Source organism: Cydia pomonella, chromosome 2, assembly GCF_033807575.1.
Source record: "Cydia pomonella isolate Wapato2018A chromosome 2, ilCydPomo1, whole genome shotgun sequence".
Taxonomy (NCBI): Eukaryota; Metazoa; Arthropoda; class Insecta; order Lepidoptera; family Tortricidae; genus Cydia; species Cydia pomonella.
The window spans coordinates 10,523,995-10,551,683 of record NC_084704.1 but is presented as its reverse complement, the minus strand read 5'-3'; the positions used below and the strand labels follow the sequence as shown (position 1 = coordinate 10,551,683).

General features: G+C 34.8%; 1 protein-coding gene and 1 long non-coding RNA gene across 3 annotated transcripts in view; both read left to right on the top strand.

Moving 5' to 3' along the window:
- The window catches only part of LOC133533934 (PAS domain-containing protein cky-1-like), a 139,444-nt gene that overhangs the window by 72,175 nt on the left and 39,580 nt on the right, over positions 1 to 27,689 (top strand). For both annotated transcript variants that reach the window (XM_061873031.1, XM_061873025.1), the window contains exon 6: positions 4,831 to 5,004. In XM_061873031.1, the coding sequence (XP_061729015.1) occupies positions 4,831 to 5,004 (174 nt within the window). The remainder of the gene's footprint in view (positions 1 to 4,830; positions 5,005 to 27,689) is intronic.
- Positions 23,564 to 26,884, top strand: LOC133515593 (uncharacterized). The gene is made up of 2 exons (XR_009799044.1): positions 23,564 to 24,580; positions 25,127 to 26,884. It is a non-coding gene; the product is annotated as an uncharacterized LOC133515593 (long non-coding RNA).

Below are 27,689 nucleotides of genomic sequence, written 5' to 3'. Positions count from 1 at the left end.
AAGCCTTACCTCTTAGGCCGTAATTAAGCAACTACATCAAGCCTTTCATATATCACAGTGCTCAAGCGAATCTGTAGTGTGCATAAATTGCATTGTTCACATGTAGGCCCATCACTGCCCGGGGCGGATCCGCCCACGAAGAATTAGTTTATTTGTACACAATTAAATTATTTTCACTTAGTGCATTATGCTGTAAGGAGGTTAGAGCCAGTGCTGGTGGTCTAGGACTTTCAAGGAAGAATGCAAGAGGTTTCGTTGTGTGTGTGTGTGTTATTATATTAACGTCCGCTAGCGTTTCCGTACTTTGCAATACAAAATGTTTTCAATAATCGAATTTAAACTGCCGCGCTATGTTTTACCATGTAGCGCGGATGACTAAAAATTACGTGAGGTGAAACGTTTTTTTTCTTAATACAAAATGTGTTTATATAACAAAACCACATATACATTATTTGGTTTATTATATAAGCTCTTGTTATATGTAAGCAGAAACATTCAGTTGAACTTATCTACAACTGTACAAAACAATTAGTGTATGAAGATAATCTACAACATCAAATTTTATGTTAAATTAAAATGTTTGTTATTAGTGCTATACCATCTAGCTGCCTGCCCACAAATAAAAACTTGCCAATACAAATGCAACTCTGATTTCTCTAAATAAAGATTTAAAACACAATGGAATAGCCTTTTTATAGGTCTTTGGGTGGCTAGAGGATACTGCCATTAAATTAGGTCGCAAAATAGGACTGATGAAAAAAAAAATATATTCACTTACATCTCCTAATCATGAGTGTGGTATTTTTGTATTTTATATTCATATTTATTCGAACAAAATGTATACAGTCTGACAGTCTAAACCAAATCACTGTACACAACACTTTTAAAAACAGTTTTATAAAATACCACTGGCATCCATCACCTCACAATACTTCAGACAGATACATACACTTGCCCATCGACTTGCAAACAAATCACTTTCAGGGGCCCGTTACCATGACAGAAGCGCGTTCAGAAATTTTAGAGCGCGAATGAGTGGAGATTTCAGGTGTGCTACAGTACGCGTTGCTGCAACTGCAAGAAGGTTATGGTGTCTAAGCCTAAGTTCCTGCTTGGATAGGAAAGGCACAGAAAGCCTCACTATCTGTGCCACTAGGTAGCACTAGGTAGGCTAGTATGGTATTGCAACATCTATACTAAGACATGTTACCAAGCAATGATTACGAGAATAACAACCTATTTTTGTCATGCTACAAACTTGACTTTCAAATAAGTAGGAACTCACGCCATGGTATTTCAAATAAAAGCTATCGCCTATTTACAATACTACCACATGTAATGTAATATAAATAGAGCGGAGAAGTAAAAAAAAAGTACACAACCCCTGCGTCCCGTCAGTGCGCCCCCCACACAGCGGTGCGCACGCGCGCAATTATGTCTTAACGCAGGGCGCGCGACAGGTGGGCGGGGCATGACACGTGACCCCGAGCAGGGTTGCCACGCAATAATTCAATGTCAATATGGATTCTAAAAATGTAGGTACTACTTGTATGTATTTCAGCATACGTCTAATTTCTATTTCAGTATTAGATTACATACGTCTGTTACTAGAAATGGTGGTATGTAATAGGTACCGAGCCATAACGATTAACTATTGTCTATTAAAAACTTAACTTGTTATTTTCAGTACGTTTGAAGTGGAACGCCACATATTTATTTGGTACTAATAGAATCTCCTCAAGCGTGTGAATAATTATTAAATAAAAACCTACACACTTAAAGGGAAACATTAGTGGTAATTTTCCCATACAAAGGTTCTCGACATTTTCGTCTCTGGAAGGTACCCAACTGTCCGGTTCCGATTTGATTTATATTTACATATGTTATAGAGTAGTCTAAAATAACGGACACGATTTTTTTTTAAAGCTACCCAAACTCAACCTATTGGGAGAAATTGTCCTCCAAACTATTAAAAAGTTACTAAATCTTCTAACTCCTATAGAAAGTGATGCTCAAGCCATTTGCTACTTAATGGCTTGTTTGAGAACAGGAAAAAATAATGTACACGTGTTTTGTTATATCTCCTTAAACTCAAGTTTTCCTGGAGCACCGACTTTACTGGAATCGCTTCGCATTTTTTGTCCATTAACTCGATTTATATTCTATAAAAGAATCGATATAAGTCAATCATAAAAACGCCGATTTATTATTACCTACGTCTTTGAATCGGATCACCGTGGCGATAGCGTTGCACATTACAAAATCGCTTGCGTGACGTCATAGTAGTCATCAAAAAATTTACACGCTCTGTCTCCATACTATTGAGCATGATTGCGGTATCTAGGTGGTCTGTGGTTGGGAGTAAAGAAGCGCTGGCTTAGTGGTAGCGGGTTTAAACCCCGGCCCGTATCAATGAGTTTTTCGGGACTTATGTACGAAATATCATTTGATATTCACCAGTCGCTTTTCGGTGAAGGAACATCGTGAGGAAACTGGACTAATCCTAATAAGGCCTAGTTTACCCTCTGGGTTGGAAGGTCAGATGGCAGTCGCTTTCGTAAAAACTAGTGCTTACGCCAAGTCCAGGGATTAGTTGCCAAGCGGACCCCCCCAGCTGTGGCAAAATGCCACGACAAAGTGAGAAAGAATATAACATAATACATAGAGTTAGAAGCTTTTTAAGGAATTTGTTATTCGCTCCGAATTCTTATAATAATAGCTATGGTTAATATACATACAATAGGTTGTGTAAAAATATTTTCCACAATGTCAATATCCAGAGAGGAAAATGGGGACTACGTTTGTATGGAGAAGCGGTCGTCCACTATCCTCTTAAATGTAATAACATTGTCAACAAATAAATGCTTTAAAAAATGCTTTAATAAATGCTTTTTTTTTTTTTTGTTTAAAGTATTGGCTAGGCAAATGAAAGATTTGTATACGACGTACCTAAAGCATTCAAAGAATCAAAGGTTAATTCATTATAAATTCCAATTTACGGAAACTATACATATAAGAATACATTTTGTTTTCACCACACCAGCTCGTAAAGGTTCTCTTGATTGTTCAAAAACTGATGAGAAAATTGCATTTTATCCACAAGAGTGACAAAGTAATTTGATCCAAATTTTGAGTTGTTTCCTTATGTTAGCAGCTAGAATTGACTTATAAATTTAATGATGACTTTTAATGATAAATATTTCATTTGGTATGATTAGGTGAAGTGAAAATGTTTGTGTTTCACTCGGTGGCAAATTTTGTTTAACCCTCGTAACGCTCAAGGTTGCACTTTTCGAACAACTCGCTACGTTCATGGTTAAATTTTGGGATCGTTCACTTGCTCGGATATCAATATTAGCACGAGCGGTTAAACATCAACTTAGCTCTTTTGTAAAACTAATAACTATGGTTTATTATTAATTATTTCTTCTAGACATCCCTATCATGCTACACAATGCTTGCAATCTAGAGGAAATTTTCTTTCACTCTTATGATTTAATTAAAGTTATTTAAGCTGTCTCAGGCTAATTGAAAGTTTACTCGGAAAGGTAAGAAATTGTTCCACAATTTATATTTGACCCCGACGTACAAGCTCAGAGGTCACTTTGGAAATTATTATTTCCTTTAAATTATATTATGAAGTATGGGTATATGTACTTTTACAGGTAACACAGACATAAGTAGCTTAAGTTGTTCTTTCTAAAAGTAAAACTATTATGGCATTATATTCATGTTTATATATGATAAGAATACAGGTAATTTACTACTCATATTTACCATTATATTGCTAATTATAACTTATAGTTAGTAATATTAAGGAATATTTCCTTAATTGCTCATAAAGACACATACTCGTACTCGTATTATGGGTCTGCATGTCAAAACATTTATTTCCTTATAGCCCAAAAATAAGAAAAGTGCCTTTGATATCAACCTGCAGTTTCGGAGTCCGGTCAATACCTACGTCTGTCGTGGTCAGGTCTCGTGGGTTTTAGGCAACATGAACCTATAATGAAATCCAAAGTATCGTACTGTACATTTCCGTCAAAACCAAGGTAGGCTATGCGTAGACCGACTAGACCCCAGGCAACGGTACAAAGGTGCCGGGCGCGCGATTAAAATAATACCTTGCGGTCGCTCACTGATGAAAATGTCGACGCAATCTCCCCTAAGTATACGGCTGTTTAAAAATAAAAGCGTTTAACGAACTCTGCGGCGACGGGTTCCGCAATTACCATTCCATGCTAGCATTTCTTTTGTTTGGCTAGATAGTTTTTATGCGGTACTGTTTAAAACCTACCTAAGGTTTGAGGAGTATGCAGATATTTGTGTCATGTATTCTTTTAAAAATAATATCGTATAACGTGCTATGATAGCTCTGCTATGTCTTGCTATCCTTTCCCATGTGAGAAAGCTGATCTGACGGGGTTCAACTAGGAACTCTCCACAGCTATGATTTCTATTTATTGGCAAGATGCTTTCCCATTTTAAAATCACTTCAAATCAGGCTTCGACTTTTAAACTTAGATTTTTGATTTAAGTAGCACCAGTCGACAAAAGTTAGACCACCTGTAGACCTAGCAAAAGTATCTTGCCCGCGAGAGGCCTACCGACGCATTTCTGTTTTGCTCTATGGTTGCTGGTAGAGAATACCTATAGGCGTTAAATCCATCTATAGTACTTTTTTACGTGCTATAAAATGTAAAACTATAAATAAGAAAAGTTAAAATATGCACGTTTAATAACTGACGCATTAATTGAGGCCTCACACGCAATGCGGAAACTCGCCGTAAAACTCGTAAAGTACTTACAATACTTCTTTTTCTACAGGAAGACCTGCTTATCCACGGGGACAGTGTGTACGATGTGATCGACAAGCAAGACCAGCAGGCGGTGAGAGGGGAGCTGTCGCGGGCGCCGGCGGACGGCGAGGACCGCGTCTTCCTGTGCCGGATGAATGTGGCCAGGAACGCGAGGAGGCAGATGCGATTTGGTGACCAGAAGGTGAGCATATTTTTGTGTTTGGAATTAAGATGTACGACATAATTTTACACATAATTAATTTCATTGAGCCAGCAAGTATATGGCTAAGTTACTATAAATCTTTTGTTATTGATATCCTGTGTATCGCGAATGTTATGAATGTAGATTTTTTCCGCAATTTAGACCTCAAAGAACCGATATATCGTACTTCCGTAGCAAGTTGTATAGATATCTAATTCCTATATCACTCGTTCTCCTTACCCTTGGATGAATTTGAGATAAACATTTATATCTGTGAAAAAGTATAAAACATTCATTCATCCGCACAATTTTTCACGTTTGTAGTATTAGTAACATAACGCTCTCAAAATGAATAATTAGGACACATCAGTTCATTTAATGAAAAAAGGGGTCTTGAATAGAGATGTGCCGTTCTCGAGAACATACCCGAATGAGAGAACATTGCGAAAAAGTGCTCGGAAATGTTCTCCGACACGGAAATTTCCGAGAAAGTACAAAATATATGCATGAGTTCAGTTTTTTTTTGGTGTATCTTTCTATAAGTGTTTAATACATGATTAAAACAATTTGGTAACGAACAAATTACTCTAAAGGCAACTATCTATTCACTCTCGGGAAATTTCAGAGCATATTCTTGGGAATGTTCTCGCGAGAACTTTCTCGAGCACTTTCTCGGCACTTTCTTTGACCGTTTATTGGAGGAAATTTACTAGTTTATTGAGATAATGTTCCTTTTTTTTGCTCAAATTAATTTCGTATGTGTGTTTTATTGATATTTTATTTTGAAACCATATTTTAAACTTAATAGAGCAAATTTCTCATTACTCCCAAGAATATTCTCGGGAAAGTTCTCCGACACATTTCTTTATAAGGCGTCCCTAGTATTTTGAATACAAACTATTTATTATGTATATCAAGTTGTTTCTTTGTACATATGTTTTTCTGATACTTGAGTTTTTACAAGCTTTTATAAAACTTGATCTTGGAAGCTAAACTTGACACTTGAATTTTAGTTTACATATGTAAATCGGATGACTGCAATATTATGATGACTCCATGTCATGATGATCTGATGATGGAGACAGGAAATGACGATGGGAACTCTGCGATAAAACAATACAAACTAATTTTGTTTGGAGTTGTTAGAATTGTCTCGGTGAATAGTAGTTGCTTGTAGAAAGAAAAGTACGGTAAGCGATAAACACTTGTACCAACAATGTTTTTTGTTTCTAAAAAAATATTAAATTGTATTGTTTTATCACAGAGATCCCATGGTCATTTCCTGTCTACATCATCAGATCATCATGACTTGGAGTCATGATAATATTGCAGTCATCCGATTTACATATGTAAACTAAAATTCTAATAGCAAAACAAATCAAACAAAAATACATATAATAACATGTACAAATATAATACACACACATATATATATATATATATATATATATATATATATAAATAAAAAGACGAAACATATGAAGCTAATAAATAAATACATTAAGAATTTTTCATTCTGCTAGCAAAGAAAGCACGTAATGATTTTTTGAAAGCGAACTTATTTGGCGCATTTCTGATGTTAAAAGGAAGTCCATTCTAAAGACGCGCCACCTGCACGGTGAACGAATTTGACATGAACCCAGTCCGGTGAAGAGGGATGGACAGAGACATACTGCCAGAAGAGCGAAGTTGACGGTCGCGGGTAACGCCATAATATTAAAGAAGTATTTGAGGTATTCAGGAGAATATGGATCGTTAAGCACAGAAAAAAGAGTGGAAAGCAAGCGAATATTGCGTCGTTGACGAATGGGAAGCCAGCCAAGTTGTGCGCGAAAAGAAGAAACGTGATCATATTTGCGGAGGCAAAAAACAAAGCGAATGCAGTTATTAAGCAGGCGGTCCAATTCTCCCTGGCGCAACTCTAGTCTTGAAGGATAGATAATTCCATCTTATTATTAAATAAATTTTAACTATTAGCATAACTTTGAATTAGGAAAATCTACTTATACCTACTATATACGAGTACAGTCATATTACTGAAGGTGATATCTAGATAATATTGGAAGTTAACAGTTACATAGATTTCAGAATTATAAATCTAATATTTCAATGCCTAATTGCAATAAATACAAAACTATACGCAATGGGTAATTATACCCAATCTAAGCGAATAATTTATAATTACATATCTATGCCAACTTGATACCTTGCTAACTAGCTTGGCATGATACTTGGCATCATTAAGCATTAGGTAGTTACCTGGATTTTTGACAGTCTAATTTTAACTTTTTTACTTTGATTGAAATCATTGCCTACCTTATTACTTTTTACATTACTTTGACAGCTGCGTACCTACATAGAGTTGGTTATTAACAAAATGGTAATTAAAAAGTTGTAATCAATTCGAAAGTTAATTAATATGGTACAGAAATCGTCAATTCGGGTAGGTACCAGTGTTCAGCAATTAGGGATCAGTCAATATTTTTAATAAGTGCAATATTTTGGGGAAATATTCAAATTATCTAATAAAACATATAAGGTATATATTCATTTAAACTATGATTTAATTCTAGCAAAGAACTTATTTAAAGGTATGGTTATTTCTCTTTCCTGCTATAAAAGAAATCAGAAACATAAATACTTAAATATAATTACTGATTTACGTACGGAACCAATAAAGTTTAATTCTACTACACACTTCCACTCCGTTTTTAAACAACATATTATAACACGTGACCCGAACGATGCGAGAGTTCAATTTTGAAATATTACATATAAAATTGATGAGAGCATAATTAACGAGTTCACTTTCAAATAATTTAAGTGAATATTAAGTATCTTGTACAAAAAACGTCTAACAGGTGCTCGTACACATTAATGAGTAGGGCGTCAGAGTGTGTCGAGATTACCTCGCTATTTAAAACATACGCATACATACTACCTATAAAGATTAGTTCATATTTAGATATACCAAAGATACATTCATTGAGTAAGATACGTAAAATCTAAGACGATTTCGTGCTTCGAATTCGACAGATAACGATATGGCGCTGTACGGCTCCATATATTTTGTGTTTCTGATCTTGTCAACACATAAACATAAACTCTGATTGTCAAAAATTGACGTTGACAATTCAGTGACCGCAAAACATCAGCGCCATCTCAAAATAAGTAGCACGTTTTTTTTTCTTTACCTTTACCTTTCTATTACAATTAATTCTTGGGACATACTAAGTTATATTCTATTTGCATTAACACTTGCTATGGGTACTTTTAATATCAATTCAATTCAAAATTTTAGTTTTATTAATATTATACAATATGTTATTATTTATCATATATGTATACGTGCTATACTGTTAAGTGTTAAAATGCGAAAGTAACTGTCTTTCTGTATGTTACCTCTTCACACTTAAATCGCTGAACCGATTTTAATGAGAACCGAATTTGGTATGGAGACAGTTTGAGGCCCGGGAATGACATCTCAGGGTAGTTTTTTATTAATCATCATCATCATCTATTCAATCTTGACTCACTTTATTACTTAATATAAATATCACTCTTAAATAATAAAACTAATTTCCTCTTTTATAAATGCATAAAACAAATCGGCATAAGTTTTTTTTTTAATCAACGGCATAAGTTCTTTAGCCTCAACTCCAGATATGTCCAACTCCAAACCCCACTCCGTCGATACATCGAATCTTTTACACGAGGTAATTGAAAGAGCACGCATTAGCCTGAGAATCGTTTGGTAATTATTTCCTTGTGGTAATAAACCCGCTATAACCAGCTTATCTGATGGTTCTGTTTTTATTATCACTATTAGCTTGTTCGCACTTACCCGCCGAAGTGTACGGTATGATTATTTTAATGGAAACATGTGGTTCAATTTATGTTCACAAATGAGCTAGTTATTTTTTTCTTGGCTTAAAATTTTCCGTATAATTTTAACATTGACTATTTTTAGAATTTCATAACAAATAAATACGTATGAAATATATTTATGTATTTCTGGCATGAAATTTAATATTTAAAATAAAATATAAGTAATTTTTTAATTTCATAATTATGAGAGAGAGACTACGTCCACAATATGTCATTAAACAGTTACAGATTGTAACTCTTCCTAGCCCCGCATACATATTTACTTTTCCCATTTAGGGCGATTGAAATCACGTTACTTATTGTACGATTTTTTATTAACACTTCTGCTCACATCACACTTAACTACTATGATAGATAGCCAAAGTAAGCACTAACTTCACACATAATAAGCGGACGTGGTAGTTCTGCCTTGTAAAATAATTAATGAACTAAGTTACCAATGATGATCATTAGTAGTATTTTTGATCCATAAAACGTTTACTCTTTTATAGTGACAGTATATTTTATCGATCACCGTTTGATTTACTGGCTGGTAAAGGTTAACTTTTTGGACAGGTTTATGATGAGAGTCAGGGAAACAATTATTTATTACCGTTATTTACAGGCGTAAATATTGGATTCCTATTTAGCGTACAGGACCTATGTAAGCACGTATACGTCCATAATGAAAAAGTTAGGAAAGGTGTCCTAAAACCATTTTCGCGTAGTAGTACGGGATCCCACGTTTAAAAAACTACCCTGTATAAACAATCCAATAGGGTTTTTATTTTCATACATTTGTACAAACTATTTGAAATTAATTGAAGGTATCCTTAATTTTGGAAAATTTGTACGGTGTTTGTCTTTTAATGTAAACATATATATATTCCTTTATTTTAATTGCGACACAACACATGGACTTTACCCTGTGATTTCCATTTATCGGCTCATTATTCGTATTATTTTCAGGTCCTATTATTATTTCCCACAGGTGAATTGATGAAATATATGATCAATTAATTCCCAATAGGTATGCAAGCTCCCACGCTAAATAGGAGCCAGGCAAAACATGAAACGTTTGAGAATAAATAATGCACGCAGTCGCAGCCAACTCGTAGACGATTAATAAACTCACGCGCACGTGCGCGGGCGACTCCTTTAATATTACTATGCTTACATACTTTGCTATACAGGCCATGTCACTAGTCACTTTATGAACTTCTTTTTTGTCGAGCCATTAGCGAATAACAAATAACAGCGAAGTCTGTTGCGAGAGTGCGCGGCATTTGTCACCTAAATCAGGGGCAAAAAAGACCTTTAATCCCGTATACAACCTGACCTGTGATTTTAACTATAACTGTGATTCTGTCGTAGGCACAAAAGGCAAGGTTTTTTTAGTTTTCTCTGATGTTATAGAACGTAAAATATTATTTTTAGGAGCCTAAGCCTTTTACTTACCGAACAAAAAACAACGATATTAAAATATTCTTACCCCTTATTCAACATGGCACGACCAAAAGGATAAAGATGCTTATTCTTTCTGTGGCAGTATGGTTTCCTGAAACAAATATGAGATCACTTATGGCCCCGTAGGTTCAAGTTCTTCACTCACTCTCACAGATCGTAAGCGTGAGCAAGATGGATGAGCGTGCTCGGGACCGCGAGTATCATGTTTTTGAATTTTGATTTGTTGTAAGTTTTATCAAAAGAAGTAATCATATAAAAATACAGTTGCGCATTTATAGAAGCATTTTTCATATTTTTAGCTTTTGTTCAAAGGAAAATTGTTCGAATTTCTCAACGTACGTCATAGACCTATGTTCGTGATTTTCTAGTACCGAGCGAAAGTAAAAATATCGATGTAGTCACTACAGAAAATCCTCAAGAAATAAATAAATTAATAATTAAATTTTTGGCAACAGTATTGTGAAGAAAGCGGTACGATTTTTCAATAACTCCGCTCTCTGAACTTACGGTACCTAAGTAATTTTTTAACTACTACAGTCACGTCTAATAATATCGATACAAACAAGGTGGCAAAAATATGTATACACGTCCTTATTGTCCATATATTAAGATAGTGTGTAAATATTTTTGTAGTTGGTTCATATTGATGTTTTCAGACGTGACCGTACAACAATATTGTTTTCTGTGATAATACGTATAAGAAAATGGTTATTTTAGTTTGTGCTTCACAAATATACGTAAGTACAATAGTACATTGTGCAACGTACACATTTTGGATATGAGGGAATTAAAGACCCGAGTTTGCAATTTTCTTACCCCGTAGTTACACACAATGTTTTTCATCACACTTGCAGAGAAAAAACTAAATTTTAAGCGAAGTAATTCTTAAATACGGTGACATATCAAACATTCGTCCGCCATTGTCTTGGCAGGTGAGGCATTGAAGGCACAGACCTATTCGGCATTCAGCCGCGATTGAAAATTATGTAAAAATATTTTAAACGGCTGTTAAAAGAATTAATTTTTTTTTTTTAACATAAACAAAAATATTAAATTATAAACTTCAGTATTTTAAAAGTAAAACTCATTTATGCTACTTGGTTTGTATGAATAAGTGACATAATAAAATAAAAGCTTTTTTCACTATCCATAACTCCCGCGGGAATAAAATAGGCCTTTGTCCTTCAGCACACCTGCATGAAATAAGATCTTTTTCGAGCAAGTGTGATGAAAAAAACCTTTTTTTTTTTACTATTCAGTAAAGCTCTGGAGCTGTAGCACAGAAAATATTGCTATTGCGCAGAAAATATCTTTAATGAAAACACTAGGTATTGCTGCCACGCCTGCGCAGTGCGCACTTTTGTGTGGCATTATAGTAATAATGTAAGTCTAGGCTTTACAAGGTACTTCATTTGCATTTCTTACATTTCCAATGCCACAATATTTCCACAATGTATTACCTACCCTATGTTTTGCTATATACCTACAGGGACTAACTACAAGATTTATTATACTTCAATGAAATACATCGGCTGCTTCCTTTTTATTCAAAATAACTTTCAAGAAAGATAATTAATGAAATGTCGTCGAATAATTCGCGCATAACTCATATCATACTACAATTATATTGACTTTATCTAAAATTTATAATGACATTATTATAAATTGAATAATAAATCACAAAACGAAATAATTTAGCACTTTGCAACGCAATAAGGAAATATCCAGTGCATTGTTTATGATAATAAGGGCCTGACTTATAGGTTAGTTGACAATAAATGAATTAGAAGTTTCAACAACACCTAGTAGGATAAGGTATATTCGGGTAAATCCGAATAAAATATATATATTATACGACATTATTACACAAATTTAAAAAGTTCAACAGTAAGCTCAATAAGGCTTGTGTTGTGGGTACTTAGACAAAAGTATATATTAGTACATTACGATACAAGTGCGAAAAATAGGAAATTCGAAACGAGTGGCGATAAATTAAAACACGACCGAAGGGAGTGTTTTAAATCGACACGAGTTGCGAATTACCTATTCGCACATGTATCGTACAACGTTTTACAGTACATATGGCCCTTTAAATGTTCGACACAGTAACATAATATGCTACTTCTCGCACTAGTGCTATAAAGTAGCCCCATATGTACTGTAAAATATATAATAGAAAATTACGATACAAGTGCGAAAAATAGGAAATCCGAAACGAGTGACGGTAAATTAAAACACGACCGAAGGGAGTGAACTGTAAATATTTTTCAGGACATATGGTGCTACTTTACCGCACTAGTGCGATAATTAGCACATTACGTAACCAAATCGAAAATTTAAAGGGCCATATGTACTGTAAAATGTTGTACGATACATGTGCGAATAGGCAATTCGCAACTCGTGTCGATTTCAAACACTCTATTCGGTTCGGTCGTGTTTTAATTTATTTCCACTCGTTGCGAATTTCCTATTTTTCGCATTTGTATGGTAATGTACTAATAAATACTTAAATACATAGGAAACACCCATGACTCAGGAATAAATAAATATCCATGCTAATTACACGAATAAATTCCCTTACCAGGATTCGAACCCTGGACCATCGGCTTCGTAGGCAGGGTCAGTACCTGCTAGACCAGACAGGTCATCAAATACTAGTTTATCGGGAAATTCCGAAAACTTACCCAAATATGATGAAATTATGGATGATTTCTGAATTTGCCGACAAATATTGCATTTTGTCTGAATATACCTTACCTTATTTGCTTATGTTTTTGATTTATAATGATTTTATGTGGTCTATAGTATTTCTTCTTAAACCACTTGATGTTACAGTGATGATAAGTTTAAGATATGAATATATGTTTGTTCATATTTTTAAGCAGTTTAAGGTACTCGCTATGTTAAAAAGAGTTCATATGAAATTAGTGTTACATTAAAAAAATTATAAATTGTAAATACAAAGTTACATCTAATATATTTTAATTCCTATTAACAGATACCAACTAAACAAACACAGTTTGGTCAATCTCTAAGTAGTTTCAGCTATCCGGGGCCCGGTATCGGTTGATGAAGTTAAGAACGACGGCCACTAATGAGGCTTATCGACGCGCCGCCGCGATGACACGGCCGATGGCTGCGTTTGCGCATTGAACACGCCCCTTGTTAGTGGACAGTCACTGTGACAGCAGCTTATAACAGCCTTATCAATGGGTATGGTCGTATAGGTCAACGACTGACAGGACCTGCCAAAGCGATCAACAACCCTATCATTGTTTTAATAAAATAAAATCCGCTAATGCGCTTCGTAAGTCTCACTTCAAGCGATTTCTAATGCTAACTTTTATTACGAATATACTCAGTACTTATGACAACTACAGCGATAATAACTCTTATTCGTAGCTACGGTAAAATTATTTACAAAGTGATTGCGCTGTTATTGTTTCGACTCTGAAGTATTGTTGTATACTTAATATAATTTATAAATAAAATACTCACATATCATATGTCAGAAGACATGTATTATGATTTCTAAGTCCAACATAATACCATATCGTCGGGGATAGTGTAATGCTGCGCAACCAACAAAGTCGAAAGAATTCAAAATTCAAACAATGTACAAGATGATTAGACCTTATTGCATTTGTTAGCTACGGGTTATCGAACTATCCCTCACGATATTGCATAAGTACCTTTAATCCTCGTCGAAATGTTCGATACTATTAAAAAATATATTTTCACTTGCGTAGTCGTCATCGCTATCAAAATTTTCTCGAATCAATAAATCTTTCAGCTCACATTTGTCATTATTTCGTCTTCTTCTATTAACACAAGAACGATCTACCACTTGGTAAAACGCAAAACCGACACCTGCTATAATACCACTCCATAAAACAGTGTCATACTTTGTCCAACCTTCAGTACAAACTTTATTACTCTTAGAATATTTTATGGCAGTCGACTCCACTACTTCTTTAACTTTAAATGGATAACTGTTCAGACTTTCATGGACATCAATAGCCAATTGGCGAAAAACAGATCTTCCGAGCCAATCTGCTAGATGTATTTTATCAAGTTGACGCAATCTGTGTGCTACGTCCACATGGCTCCTGCCTTTGCCACCGCCTTTGGAGTCTTCACTGTTCCATGTCAAAAGGAGTTGTTTACAAGGCACTTTTCTAGGAACTTTTTTCACTGCATCTGATAAATGGCTAGGGAGCGCATAATTAAGGTTCTGCAAAGATACTACCAGTTTACGACAATCCGTTATAGATAAATGCTTTGCAATGTAGGTAAAATCGGATTTGGTCATGTCAATAGTACATTGCACTTGAAATAAATCCTGGAAACGAATACAAAGTACAATCCACACAATGACTTGTTTAGTTCTCATATTTTGTATACATGGAAAAGTCAATCAATCAATTTTTCGTGTTATGGCTCCATCAAGGTGTTGATGATTCTGCCAATGTCGAGGTTGGATAAGACACGGCTAGTACATGAATCTTATCATATTACGGTCATAGAAATAGAAAAGTATAGTATATATTCTCATCTTTTCAATCAATCAATTTTTCGTGTTATGGCTCCATCAAGGTGTTGATGATTCTGCCAATGTCGAGGTTGGATAAGACACGGCTAGTATATGAATCTTATTACGGTTTCTCATCTTTTGTCAAAAGCTCATTTTCATTGACACATATGTTACATTGATGACATTCCTCTCAAAAGACCAAAAAAGTTTAGTGTACAGATAGGTGTTAATAGCTGTTTCTTAAACGGTGTTCTAAAAACGGTTGTACACGCAATCTAAAAAAACTACAGAAAGAAAATCGTAAAAGAAGAGTCTGGTATGATACAGTACTTTCTTAGTAATTTGAACTGATCTCTGACCCGGTTTTTTCTGTCTCAATAGGCGTTTACGTTTGCTTGTGTTTTTCTGGTCGTAAGATTCCCTGAATGCCGATGTGTAATCGCACGCGGCCGGTTACCGACTGTAAAAACTACAGAGCACGTCCAATGCAGTTCGTCCCAGTTCTTGCCACCCAGTGATCGGTTGTCAATCGGTAGCTGGTAGCTGGAGGAAATATTACTTACAACTGTCGCTGTTTTGACATGCATAGTCGTAACGGTTTTTCACGAGGAACCCCAAAGCTTTTTAATAGTGTATTCCTGATCATATATAAAGGCTAAAATGTCCTATAAACTTTTCTGGAATTCGACATGTTTTAGAGTTAATACCAATTGAAAACAAAAAAAAAAAAAAAAAAATATTGTTACTTTTTAGTGCTCAACGCCTTCTTGATGGCGATGTTGCTATTATGGGACGTAGTCTAAATATCCTCATTAATAGATGTAAAAAAGTGACAAAAAACATGGCACTTTGAAAAAACTAGGTTTTACGAAAACAAAGTAAAAATTCATTTTAAATGCGATTTAAATGAAACAAAATTTTTTTTCGTGAAATTGACCTTTGGTCAGTTTGCTGAGACTCCTTCTGGTCGCATAGTAACTTTTGTCATAACACTATGCATAAAATTGTAAGTCATAATAAGCCCCGCTTCTGCAGCGCATCAGGGATGTTTGCGGAAGCGAGAGTTGACTGCTTTTATGCAACAATCAGAAAGAAATGCGCGTCCCTGGTGCGGCGGGTGCGGGATAGCCGCAACAGCATCCTGGCCATGATAGCGGATAGGATTGATTGTCCTTATATACGACATTGCTGCAGTGTGCACATCTCTAACAATGCTCAAGTAGTGGGGTGATGTGCGCACTGTTGCAATGGAGTATTTATTTATTTATTTGTGTACATAGCCCTATATTACTATTAATATAAAAACCTTAGATATAAGAATACTAACGTAGATGATAAGATAATGAGCTATTATGTTACTAACCATGTATTATGAATCCTTGTTATTTGAAATAAATGATTAATAATAATAATAATAATAATAATCTTTAGTCAGAATTATTCCTGAGCCTAGGTAACTGGGTTTTTGTCATAAATGACTTATGTCATAATTTTTATAGTCATTAATTTAATTCGCATACAATTTTAAGTTCGAAGTATTACAGTGCATAGTATTAATATACACATAAAAAATTAAATCATATATTTAGTGGTCATAATTTGTTTTTTCATAAATGTTTCAAAATATGAATAATACATACCTATGTATGGTTGTGAGCAACCTATGAACCATATATTACTTTAGTCATAATCATAACCACACAAAAACCGTATAAAAGAGGAGATCGAAGGAGAGGAGCCCCCTCCAGTAGAAGAAACGGTTTTATAAAAGAAACTAATCATACATATAGATTTATTCAAATATTAGGTACGTTAGGTTCGTTAGGTTTCTTTACATGCCCGAATGTAAATGCGTGTGTCCTGACTGCTTTATCAATTCCCACCCGAAACTACAAAAGCTAAAAAGTTACAATTTGCACATCAGGTTACATTTATAGAATGTATAGAATGTACAAGTAATAAGAAGCGATTCTGAAAAAAAGGGGGTAAAATAAGGGATGAAATGTTGTATGTGGTACAAGTTTTATTTTGAGCTATGAACTTGAAACTCTCTATTGTCCTCTCTCTACATTGTACATGCTATCTAAATAAAATATAATGGCACATCTTCATATACACGTTATTCAGCTGCTGAAATATGGAAAGATTTTTAATATGCAACCAACTTCTTGGATGTTGAAAGTATGGTTACATATTCTCTCTCTCTCTCTCCCTCTCTCTCTCAGACTAGAAAGCGACAAAGTGTCAAAAAAAATGTGAGATTGCGACGCACTGATTAGATATCTGGATTAAAATGTTCTTGCTGAATGTAGATACCTACTGTTACAACTTCTAAAACGTAATGCCGTTCAGATATAAATTATCCTGATTTTGCCATTATTTACATGAAGCCTTCAATATCTTATCAACAAGCGTCTTACACTAACAGCGCTTTATTAAAGGCTCGTATTTAACACTATCGGCTTTTACAGCATCGTTAAATACAAAGTGCATGACTCTATCGGACGTGTCACCCGTTTATAACTGCAAATACTGCTATAAACATAATTTAATCATCATTCAGGTTCATATTAAACGGTGTTTTACTTGCAGTTATTCCACGTAAGGTTATAATAAAATGATGGAAACCTGGTATCTTTGTAGCTAAGAACATATACAAGTCCATTTTCTCATGGTACTTCTATTTTGTCTTGGGTCACGAGGGTAATTCTTTCGCTTCTAAAGATATATATTTAGACAACATAATATATTCTGGTTAAAAAGATACTTGCTGTAAGTATTGATAGAGTCTGTGCGGAAAAAGAAGAGTCGTGGAATGTATGGGGCCCAATACATTCCACGACTCTGCTCTTTCCGAACACACTATATAAATAAGGTAAAAGTTATCAAGTTAAAACAAAAGTGTGTTCTTCCTTGTAGTATATGTATGTTTAATGCTTGTATATATATTAACAATTATTTTATTCCATATATGAATAGGTAGGATGGATAATTCCTCTACTCCTTCAAAAGTATATATTAGTCAAGTGGTATAAACATGCCAAATATATCAAGTGCATGTCAATTTATAATATCGGTGTTATTGATATTGCAAGAAATATAACCGATCAAAGGGCATACACAAAACACCAAGGTGTTTAATATTTTATAGACATTTCGATAGCAACTTTATGAGGGAACATTTTCCCAGATTAACTTGCGCCTAACTGCTGAACTAAAGTGTGCCTTGCGCAAGCGTCGCTTAGCGCTAATGGGTTTGCGGCCACGAAACCGACACACACTTAATCCTAGCAGTATCTCATCTAGACGAAAAGTCTAACTCTGTCAAAGTGGGCTCCTCAGGACTGGTGGACACTGAAACTTTACTGGACTGAAGTAGGAGAAGATACATTTTAGATAATTACATATTTTTAGTTGCTATGAATAATTGATACATTTTGAAAAGGATATGCTAATTATTGTTTTATTACCATGGAAGCATGTCCTACTGCTGCTGCTGAGCAAAGCCCTCTGTCCTACCAATTGAACCTATTACAGTGCACACTCCCGTCACTCTACTCAATAGGTACTTAGTGTGCTAAAGTACTTTAATATATTAAGTGAAACACATAAGTGCGTACGCGTATCTATCGTTATTTATGACCCTCAATCCTTTTGAACTAAAGCAGCCCTCGAACATACAATGCTAATGTTAATACCTTCTATAGCAATTTATAAACCGCAACAGAACGTATTGCTCGAAATCGACCTTTAAACCGAAGGGGAATTTTATATAACAAGCTAAGTTATCAATAACGCGGCCGCTGGTGGTCGACCACCACGAGCCGTTGCAGAAACCCATACGTACCTACCTGCTCTAACCACTCCAATTAATCAAATCTCGGCCTTTCTCCCCATCAATTACTGGCCGAAATTTTAACTCCCATTATGTCTCTGTAGCGTCACCAAAACCATCGATCACACGATCTACAAAAACATAAGTCTTAATGTAATTAGATGCTTTACATCTCATTTTCAACCTTATGTCTTCCATATTAATATACTTTTTATGATTTTGAAAGTGTATCGGTAACTGTATGTGTAATCCGTGTCTATGCGCATAGCATAAGTCTAATCGTAGCACATTCCAAGACACAAAACATCAGAAACGCGGAGCATCATTATTATACAATGACAAAAGAAACTTCTGCAACTAGTTAAAATATACAATCTTGTTGGTACTGCCTACTGACTGCAGAAATGCCAGCGTCGCATATTCATTTGTATAAGTGTTATTTATTGGGATTATTGGGAAAACTGGAGTTAATGTGTGCTTGGAATATGTGTATTATGTAATATTTTTTTTTCGTTTATTTTGTACGTTATTTTTAAAATAATAATAATAATGGCGGGAAGCAATGAAAAAGGCCATACAACGACCATAATGACCACGACTACTCTGACAAGAGTATACGACAGAGAAGAAGATACTAAATTAAACTACTCTTGGATACGTATATTTTAATGTCGGTAATTCTGAGCTCTGACGTAATAATTCATATCCCTGGCTTAAATTAACTGAACTATTTCAGATCAACTATCACCACATCGACTATGCTAGCTATTAGGTGTGTATTTTGAAAAATGATATTAAGAATAAAATAAAATAAAAAGATATAGCATATTCAAGTCTGAGCACCCATGGATTTTCGTGTTTATTCGAGAGTTTTTTTTTTTTAAATACGCCTGTGCTCGATTTTTTCATGCTGTCGGTACTTAGGATCCAAGTTGACCTTATTCCGTATTACAATAATGGCGTTGATCGTATACATATGCAACATTCCTAGCTGTGTCACCAATGTAACTAGTTAACTACATGTCTCTTGCTACTTAACTAACTTGACTCGCGTAATATGGAAACATATTAAAAATACCATAAAAAGAAACAGTCGCCAAAACTAGAACAGTGATAATGAGGGAAGATTGTTTCTATATCCGCTTGTTTTTACACATTAGTAAACCTTACATATTTATTTTGTAAAATAGTAAAATGACAATGAGACGCAATGTCAATTTTAAAACCTGTGTAAGATATCAATAATATATTTTTTTATTTTAACTCTAGATTATCTTTAAAACAGTACAAGCATATTTTATGTTTACTTACAGGTTAATTAAAATAAGGATTACCTTCTAAATCCAATTCCAAAAGAGAGGTAACCTCAAAGGGTTACACAACCAACAAAAGTAAAGGTGTTGATGGTCTGTAAAACATCTCATGTTATCTCTCAACACACATAAACTCGCACTTGATCTTCAATGAAGCTGTAATGCCTTCATTCACGTGCGAACGCCTTGCTCTTCTAAACATTTTGAACATGTCATTATGTTATATAGGTAGATCCATCGCAGTATACTTTTAAACGATAATAGACTCTACTAAGATTAATTTAGATATGAGGGCATTCCATATTGCTGGATTAACCATCGAACTTGGCCTTTTAAAGCAAATACATAAACATAACAAGAAAGGTCGATAATATTAACCAAGCATTCAGTAACTCGTCATCTCTCTATTCATGTTATTATATGTCATGATAGTTTTGTTGATGGACCGTTTTGAAACCTATATAAAATATAACAAAATACATATGATACAACATTATAAATATTTTAATGTAAAGTTTTACCGTTTAACATCGAATAATCCATTTCTAAATACTTAAGTAAGAATAACATTGTTACCTACAATAGCTAAATAACTTTATGTTCACTTTTATTTCCTAAAAATTACGAGTAAAGTAGAAATAATACGAATTATTTAGTAAAAAGTTAACTGTCTATTTATAACTTATATCCGCATAGATCTAAAAGCCGTAGGTACCTTGACCGGGAAATCAACTGACCTCAACACACGCTTTGTATACTTACTCGTATCTCCGGATGTCACTTAATCTAACAAGATCCTGGACGTAATTGCTTGTCAAAATGTTAAAAAGTCTTGACTGATTTTATTTGAGACTCCTTGTCCTTATTGGTTAATAATACATTTAAACTAGGTCACTTGAAAAGTTAATAAAAAAAATTATATAAGTAATACAATTAACTAAACTAAAACTACTATATAAAACTAAAAATCTAAATCTAAAATGGGCCCCCGTGGCAAGGTACCGAGGATGCTGGCAGCATTTCCTCGCTGGATCGCTATGCTCAAGCGTTGGGCGAGGAAGCTGCCAGCTCTCTTATCCCCGGTCCCATCCACCAGCCGTTTCGCCAATTGCCGGTATAGGTCCTGCGCTGCGGGGCCCCACGGACCAAGAGTCTCGACTCCAAATGCAACAAAGTTGTAGTTGGTGTCGAGACTCCCGTATTTGACATTGACATTGTGACACCATTATAAAGTTACAGTATAAAAAAGTATAAAACAAGACATGAGATAAGAACAAAAGTTACACTTCGGACTTACTCAGTTTTAGAAAAACGTAAATTTGGGTTGATTAAACAAACACTGTGATTATAAGACTGATGAGATACAAATTACGAATGTATGACTAAAATTCAATTGTAATTGCCCTCAAACACTTGCTTTTATATAAATAATACGATTCTAGAATCCGACAAAAGTAACAATTACCAAGAACCGGTACAATTCACCAGCACCAAACATAAATGCTCGCTGATTGATCGCATCACCTTCGAGCAGAATCAATAGATTTCACAACCCGCAACCTTCGAGCCCGGCCTTCGTAATTAAAGAAGACGAATCACAATTCCCGTAGTTTATAGATACCTCTAATTATATGTATTTGATGTTTTCTATACGGTGTGACGAAAGAAGCCTCATTCGGACAGTCATTACTGGAATTAATATACCTACGTGTCAGTTCGAGAGGTCCATGTAATGATTGGTACTCGATTTTTAGAGTCCGTGAGAACACGGCCAAATGATATGTCTCTGTACGTAGCTTTTTGCTCAATAGGTTAATTTGTTTCATGTATCATTCAATCGGGTTTCCCTTTGTAATTGATATAGCCGCTAATGTGCACTCAAATTGGTGTTAGAGTTCATCAAGTAACGCGTATTTTCCATTACCTACCGGGGTAGTTTCAGTCTAAATACGAGTAAAAGCAATATGTAATTCCTTTCAAGAATTAGCAAATATTTAAGATGTTTGTATAATTTGTAGATCGTTTCATCCACGACGACGCGTGTTTTGACTCGTAATGCCATGTTATTAAAGGATAGATTTGACAAATCTGCGCGTCATCGTGGATGACACGAACTATATATGTCTAAACATTTTTTGTACTGAGGTTGATCTGCGCGTAAGTTTGTATCACCAACATTAAGTGTTTATACACAGTGTTTCACATTACAAACTATTTACTACACGCAGATTTACTTAGCGATTTGCGCGATTTCAGTTAAACTTATTGAATGGGCCAACTTCCAATAAAATCCATCCAAGTGTTCCAATAAAATCCATTTTCAAGTGTTAAGAGCAAACGCTTAAAGCATTACGTCATGCCGTCTTTGAAGTAAATAGAAGTGGTTACAGTATAAATTAGTACTCAATATTATTAACTCAACGAGTAAGTGCAGGCGTCAATCAAACTTGAAAGTTAGCTGTTACGACTGACTCCCCTTGTCACTCAATCTTGGAACCGAATGTATTAAGTAAAGTGTTGCAAGTGGGTGAATCTCAATATTTACTAAGCTGGCTCGAATAGCAATTAGCTACCTAAAAGTAATGGAAAGTAGTGTGAAAATAAAAATTAAAAATCGGTCAAGTGTGAGTCGGACTCGCGCACGTCGGGTTCCGTACCATTACGCAAAAAACGGCAAAAAAAATCAGGTTTGTTTTAAGGGAGCCCCACATAAATATTAATTTTATTCTGTTTTTAGTATATGTTGTTATAGCGGTGACAAAAATACATCATCTGTGAAAATTTCACGTGTAGACTATCACGGTTCATGAGATACAGCCTGGTGATGGATAGACAGACGGCCGGTCCCGTATTTACCCTTTGGGTACGGAATCCTAACTGGTGTTGTCATGATAGATTATATCCCTTGATTATACTTATAAATGTAAAATTTTATTCTGCGGTCTTCGTAATCATGCTACTAACTTTTACCAACTTTAAATCATCATCATCTTCCTCGCGTTGTCCCGGCATTTTTCCATGGCTCCTGGTAGCCCGAGGTCCGCTTGGCAACGAATTCCAAGAATTGGCGTAGGCACTGGTATTTTTACCATCTTTGAAAAAAATAAGTAGTATATTATATTTTTTATTTCAATTTACAATATATACTTTTGACTTATTAATTAAAATTATAAAAATTACAAATCAAATTACAACTTTCAAATTTATACAAATAAACCGCTCTCTGCCGTTCTTTTCTCATCATGATCGTCAATTAATATTTGACGATCATGATGAGAAAAGAAACATAATTTTGATATAGATACAAATGTATTGTGTTATTTTTATCATGATATAAAGAAATCTAATTTTATTAAAATTGTAAAATAGATTTCATTTCATTCAAAAATAGTTTTTATTAGAAATTAAACATTATGGGGAGCCCAAGAGGGGATTTTTGTAGTTACTCGAGCGCATAAGACATGAGTGATATCTTGCTGCCCCGTGGAGTCTATACCTTAACTACTTTTAGATGTTGAGCCGTTGGTTGGTGGGGGGGGGGGGGGGGGTTAAAAAACCGTTAAGAAGATTGTAAATTTAGTCATTTTAGTCCAAATGAATGCTATAATAGTGCTTTTACTAAATCTGTTAATTATATGTACCTACCAATTTTCTAAATCAGACAGTCATATTGTGCAAATCGGGCGTCGAACTTGTGTTCGTCAGATTAAGGAAATGCGTACAAATAATTGTCAGATTAAGTTATAGAAAAATTATAGCATTAACTTGGACCAAAACGACCAAATCCACAAGCTACTTAATGATATTTTAACCACGCGAATGTTTAAAAAATCTGTAGACTCTGTCCAGCTCGCTGGAAAATATTATATAACCTTTTTTTCTACCTATCATCTAATCTTTCGATTCCAATAGGTCTCTAAGATGCTCGAGTAACTACACACTCAGCTATTAATGTTGAACCGGTTAACTGTCTTGGCGCTGAAGGCCCCAAAATCGTCATTTTCATTATTTTCAATTTAAGGGTAGTTCAGTTTATTCGTTTTCAAGTCCATGTACTGAATTCCATATTCTATTTTAATGTTATATTCCGATATACATCTCGCTAGTTATTTAAATGGAAATTGTGAGATTGTGAACCGATAAGCCGTATTTTAGGACAGATTTTACATTTATGTAAAATAGCAATTTCAGTGCTAGCCTTTACTTACTTCAAAATCAGATAAGTTAACACGTGGCAAAAACAATTTTAATCTTAAAATAAATACTCACCCACCAGTTTAAATGCTAAAACGATATAAAACCGCGGCCGTAGAATCTGAAATTCACACCGAATACGATAAAACGTATTTAAATAAAGGCTCATGTCCACAAAACATTCGGTGTGGCGTCGTTAGCTGCAGGAGATGCATTTATTTATGAAATGTAAATGCACTGATTGTAATAACAAAACTCGAAGGCACTGCTCTCCTCTATATTAAGATGTATTATTTGCATACTGTATGTGTATACTATTGTAAGAGTGTGACCGAGGCTACGGGTGGCAAATCTGATATTACCTTTGTATCAAAGTTCAAAGTTCAAAGTTCAAAGTGTTTTTATTCGTGAGTATAGGTATTTCAAACTGATTACAGTGGTGGTAAATAAATATATGTATCACTATACCCTGCCTGATGGCGTACAAAAACTTGAATAATTTCCTTACATACTAACATGCGAAATCTACATAAATACCTAGTTATTATTAATATTGAAAGTCATGTCAAATCATAAGTATTAAAATTATACAGCAAAAATTCAGAAATAGTGTAAAAACAATTTTTAATTAAAAATGTCAAGAGTCCATGCTTAAACTGATTTAGGGGTAACATTCTAAAATGGACAGGCAATTTGTTATAAATCTTACTAGCTAAGCAGAACACACTTTTACGCATTAGGGCAGTATTTGCGGAAACAGGAAAGAGATTCTGAGGGTACCTGGAGTTTCTAGCAAATACCTCAGAGACCGTCCTGAATAGTGTTGGGTTTGTTTTAATATACATCGCAATTTCAAAAATGTAGAGGCAAGGGAATGTAAGTATGTTCAGGTCTTTGAAATGTGGCACACAGCTATCCTCATTTAACCTTGTTTATAAAGCTATTTTTAAGCTCATAGCATGAGAAATATCACATTCGAATGATTTTCTGTTTAAGACGGCCAAAGACGTAAGAGATTAAATTGATAAAATAACATAATGCCTGAGTAACTATTTTACCTATTTTTATTTAAAGGTAAAAAGCCAAAAAAATATCGGAATAATTTATAACTATAAGGCGCTTAGCACACTGGATTCGTTTCGCAGGCATGTTTGATCGAGACAACGCCATGCGCATATTAATAGTATCAATAACTAGTACCATAAAATTTTGTCCAATCATGTCGTAACTAACGGACATAAAAGATAAAATCACTATTAAACTACTTAATTTAGATAAAAAGTTATTACAAATAATGAATCGGTAATTGGCAGTGAAAGGTATGGTGAGTCGTGACGTGTAGGTGACGTCACGAGCTCGTCGTGCGCACGCCGCGCGCTGGCGCGTGCGCGACGTAGCCGAATTCCGCGACACACGGCTGATCGATCAGTGACAACAGTTTAGTTTCGATTGTAGAAGAATATTGTTTTGAAGACGCGTTGCACATTTAAATAAAAACATGCTAGTTAACTCCCTGGTGCGGGAGAAACGAACTTATATTGATAGTGTCTGTGAAGGTTGAATATCAAAATCTAACAGATCACGTTTTTATTGGAGTTCTGTTACCATGCATATAGTTCTGAGTTGATATCAAGATATCTGTTGCTATTTAAGTTTGACAAAAAATGTAATTTACCTAAAAAATATATAACATATATTTTTATTAACGTTTTTACTGCCAACGAGAGCTACGCGTTTATTTTTCCGCTTTGTAGCGAAAAGCGCCTACGAACAGAGAACCTGCCCAGTGAATGTGTTAATCATACTTAAATCAGTTAAACGGTATGCTCGTCTCTCATACAAAGTTTTCTTAAAGATCATTTAAAGTAATTATATTTAGTGTAGTGAAATTTAATATAAATATAAGTAGGAATATACAGTTATAATTGGCTCATTCTATTGAATAAGTCAATCCACATAGACTGACTAGGAAACCTTTTAAATTTTTTATGTCTCTCTCTCTTTTATACTTAGAAAACAACCATGACTCAGGAACAAATATCTCTGTTCATCACATAAATACAAAATGCCCTTACCGGGATTCGAACCCGGGACCATCGGCTTCATAATGACTACATAACGTATCGCTATCTCATGGCAGGATTTCATATAAATTCAAAGAAACAATGGACGTCATAGAACTTAATTAACACGAACCAACTCTACAACATAACAATATGTCTATGGGACACGTGGAGTCGTGATTGACCGGCGTACACGCAGGCCAGTAAACTCCACAAACCGTTATAAAGGATTTTAAAAAAATGGAACATAGTATAAGATGAGAGGTGTGTCCTGACGTAACTTTTCGTGACTGACTCTCGTGACTCTTCTGACCAGACTTGGCTAAGCCTTCGTATTAAAAAGCAAATCTACATTCTGCACTCGTATTTTTATTTGAAAACGGTTAAGTGATTTGTTTCGTGTTCGATTTTTTTCAGATGTATTTTTTATAATCCCGTTAGGGTCCCGTACACAAAGGGTAAAACGAGACCCTATTACTAAGACTCCGCTGGCCGTCCGTCTGTCTGTCTGTCCGTCTGTCACCAGGCTGTATCTCATGAACCGTGATAGTTAGACAGTTGAAATTTTAACAGATGATGTATTTCTGTTGCCGCAATAACAACAAATACTAAAGTACGCAACCCTCGGTGGGCGAGTCCGACTTGCACTTGTCCGGTTTGTTACTTTGATACAGTTACTATGAAACACGTAGTCTACATTACGAGTACAATAAACTTCTAACAATATTTACCTACTCACACGCCATGTTCGCTCCCACTGTTTCAAGTTGATAACAGATTGTATTAAATTCACAAATTTACTAACATTGCTAAATTTTATTCTATAAATTTGTAAAAATATCGGTTTGTCTACATATTCCTTTTTTTATCAACAATGAGACAATCTTATACAAATATACCCAATCCCACAGTATGTTTAATAATGCTTTTGTTAATATGAATTTTAAATCTCTTTACAATAAAGTCTGCTCCTGCAAAGCGATAACACGTCAATAAGTCGAATCATAAGACCCCAGCATAACTGTCAAAGCTACTGTCTTTACCGACCCACACATGACACGGGTCACTCAATTTTATCAGTCATTAGAAAGCCGTTCATTGTTCACCTCATGACGCGTGTAGGTATGTTTGATGGATTCGGGTCCGACTGATAGTGTCCACGATCGATCGCCCTGTACGTTACTCAAATCAGGCCCTGTTATGAAATCTGTGGATAGGTATACTGTAATGTAAGCCATATGGTCACAACTAGTATCTTACAAATGCTCGATGAAAGTTTTTACAATATTACTCATTTATCGCAAAATTTGTCTTGTCGTTTATGTTACTTTAGTTACTTATGCAATGGCAATCATGTAAATATTTCTTGTCCATTGTTTTATTAATTGATGCATTGTTTTGTTAGTTAACTT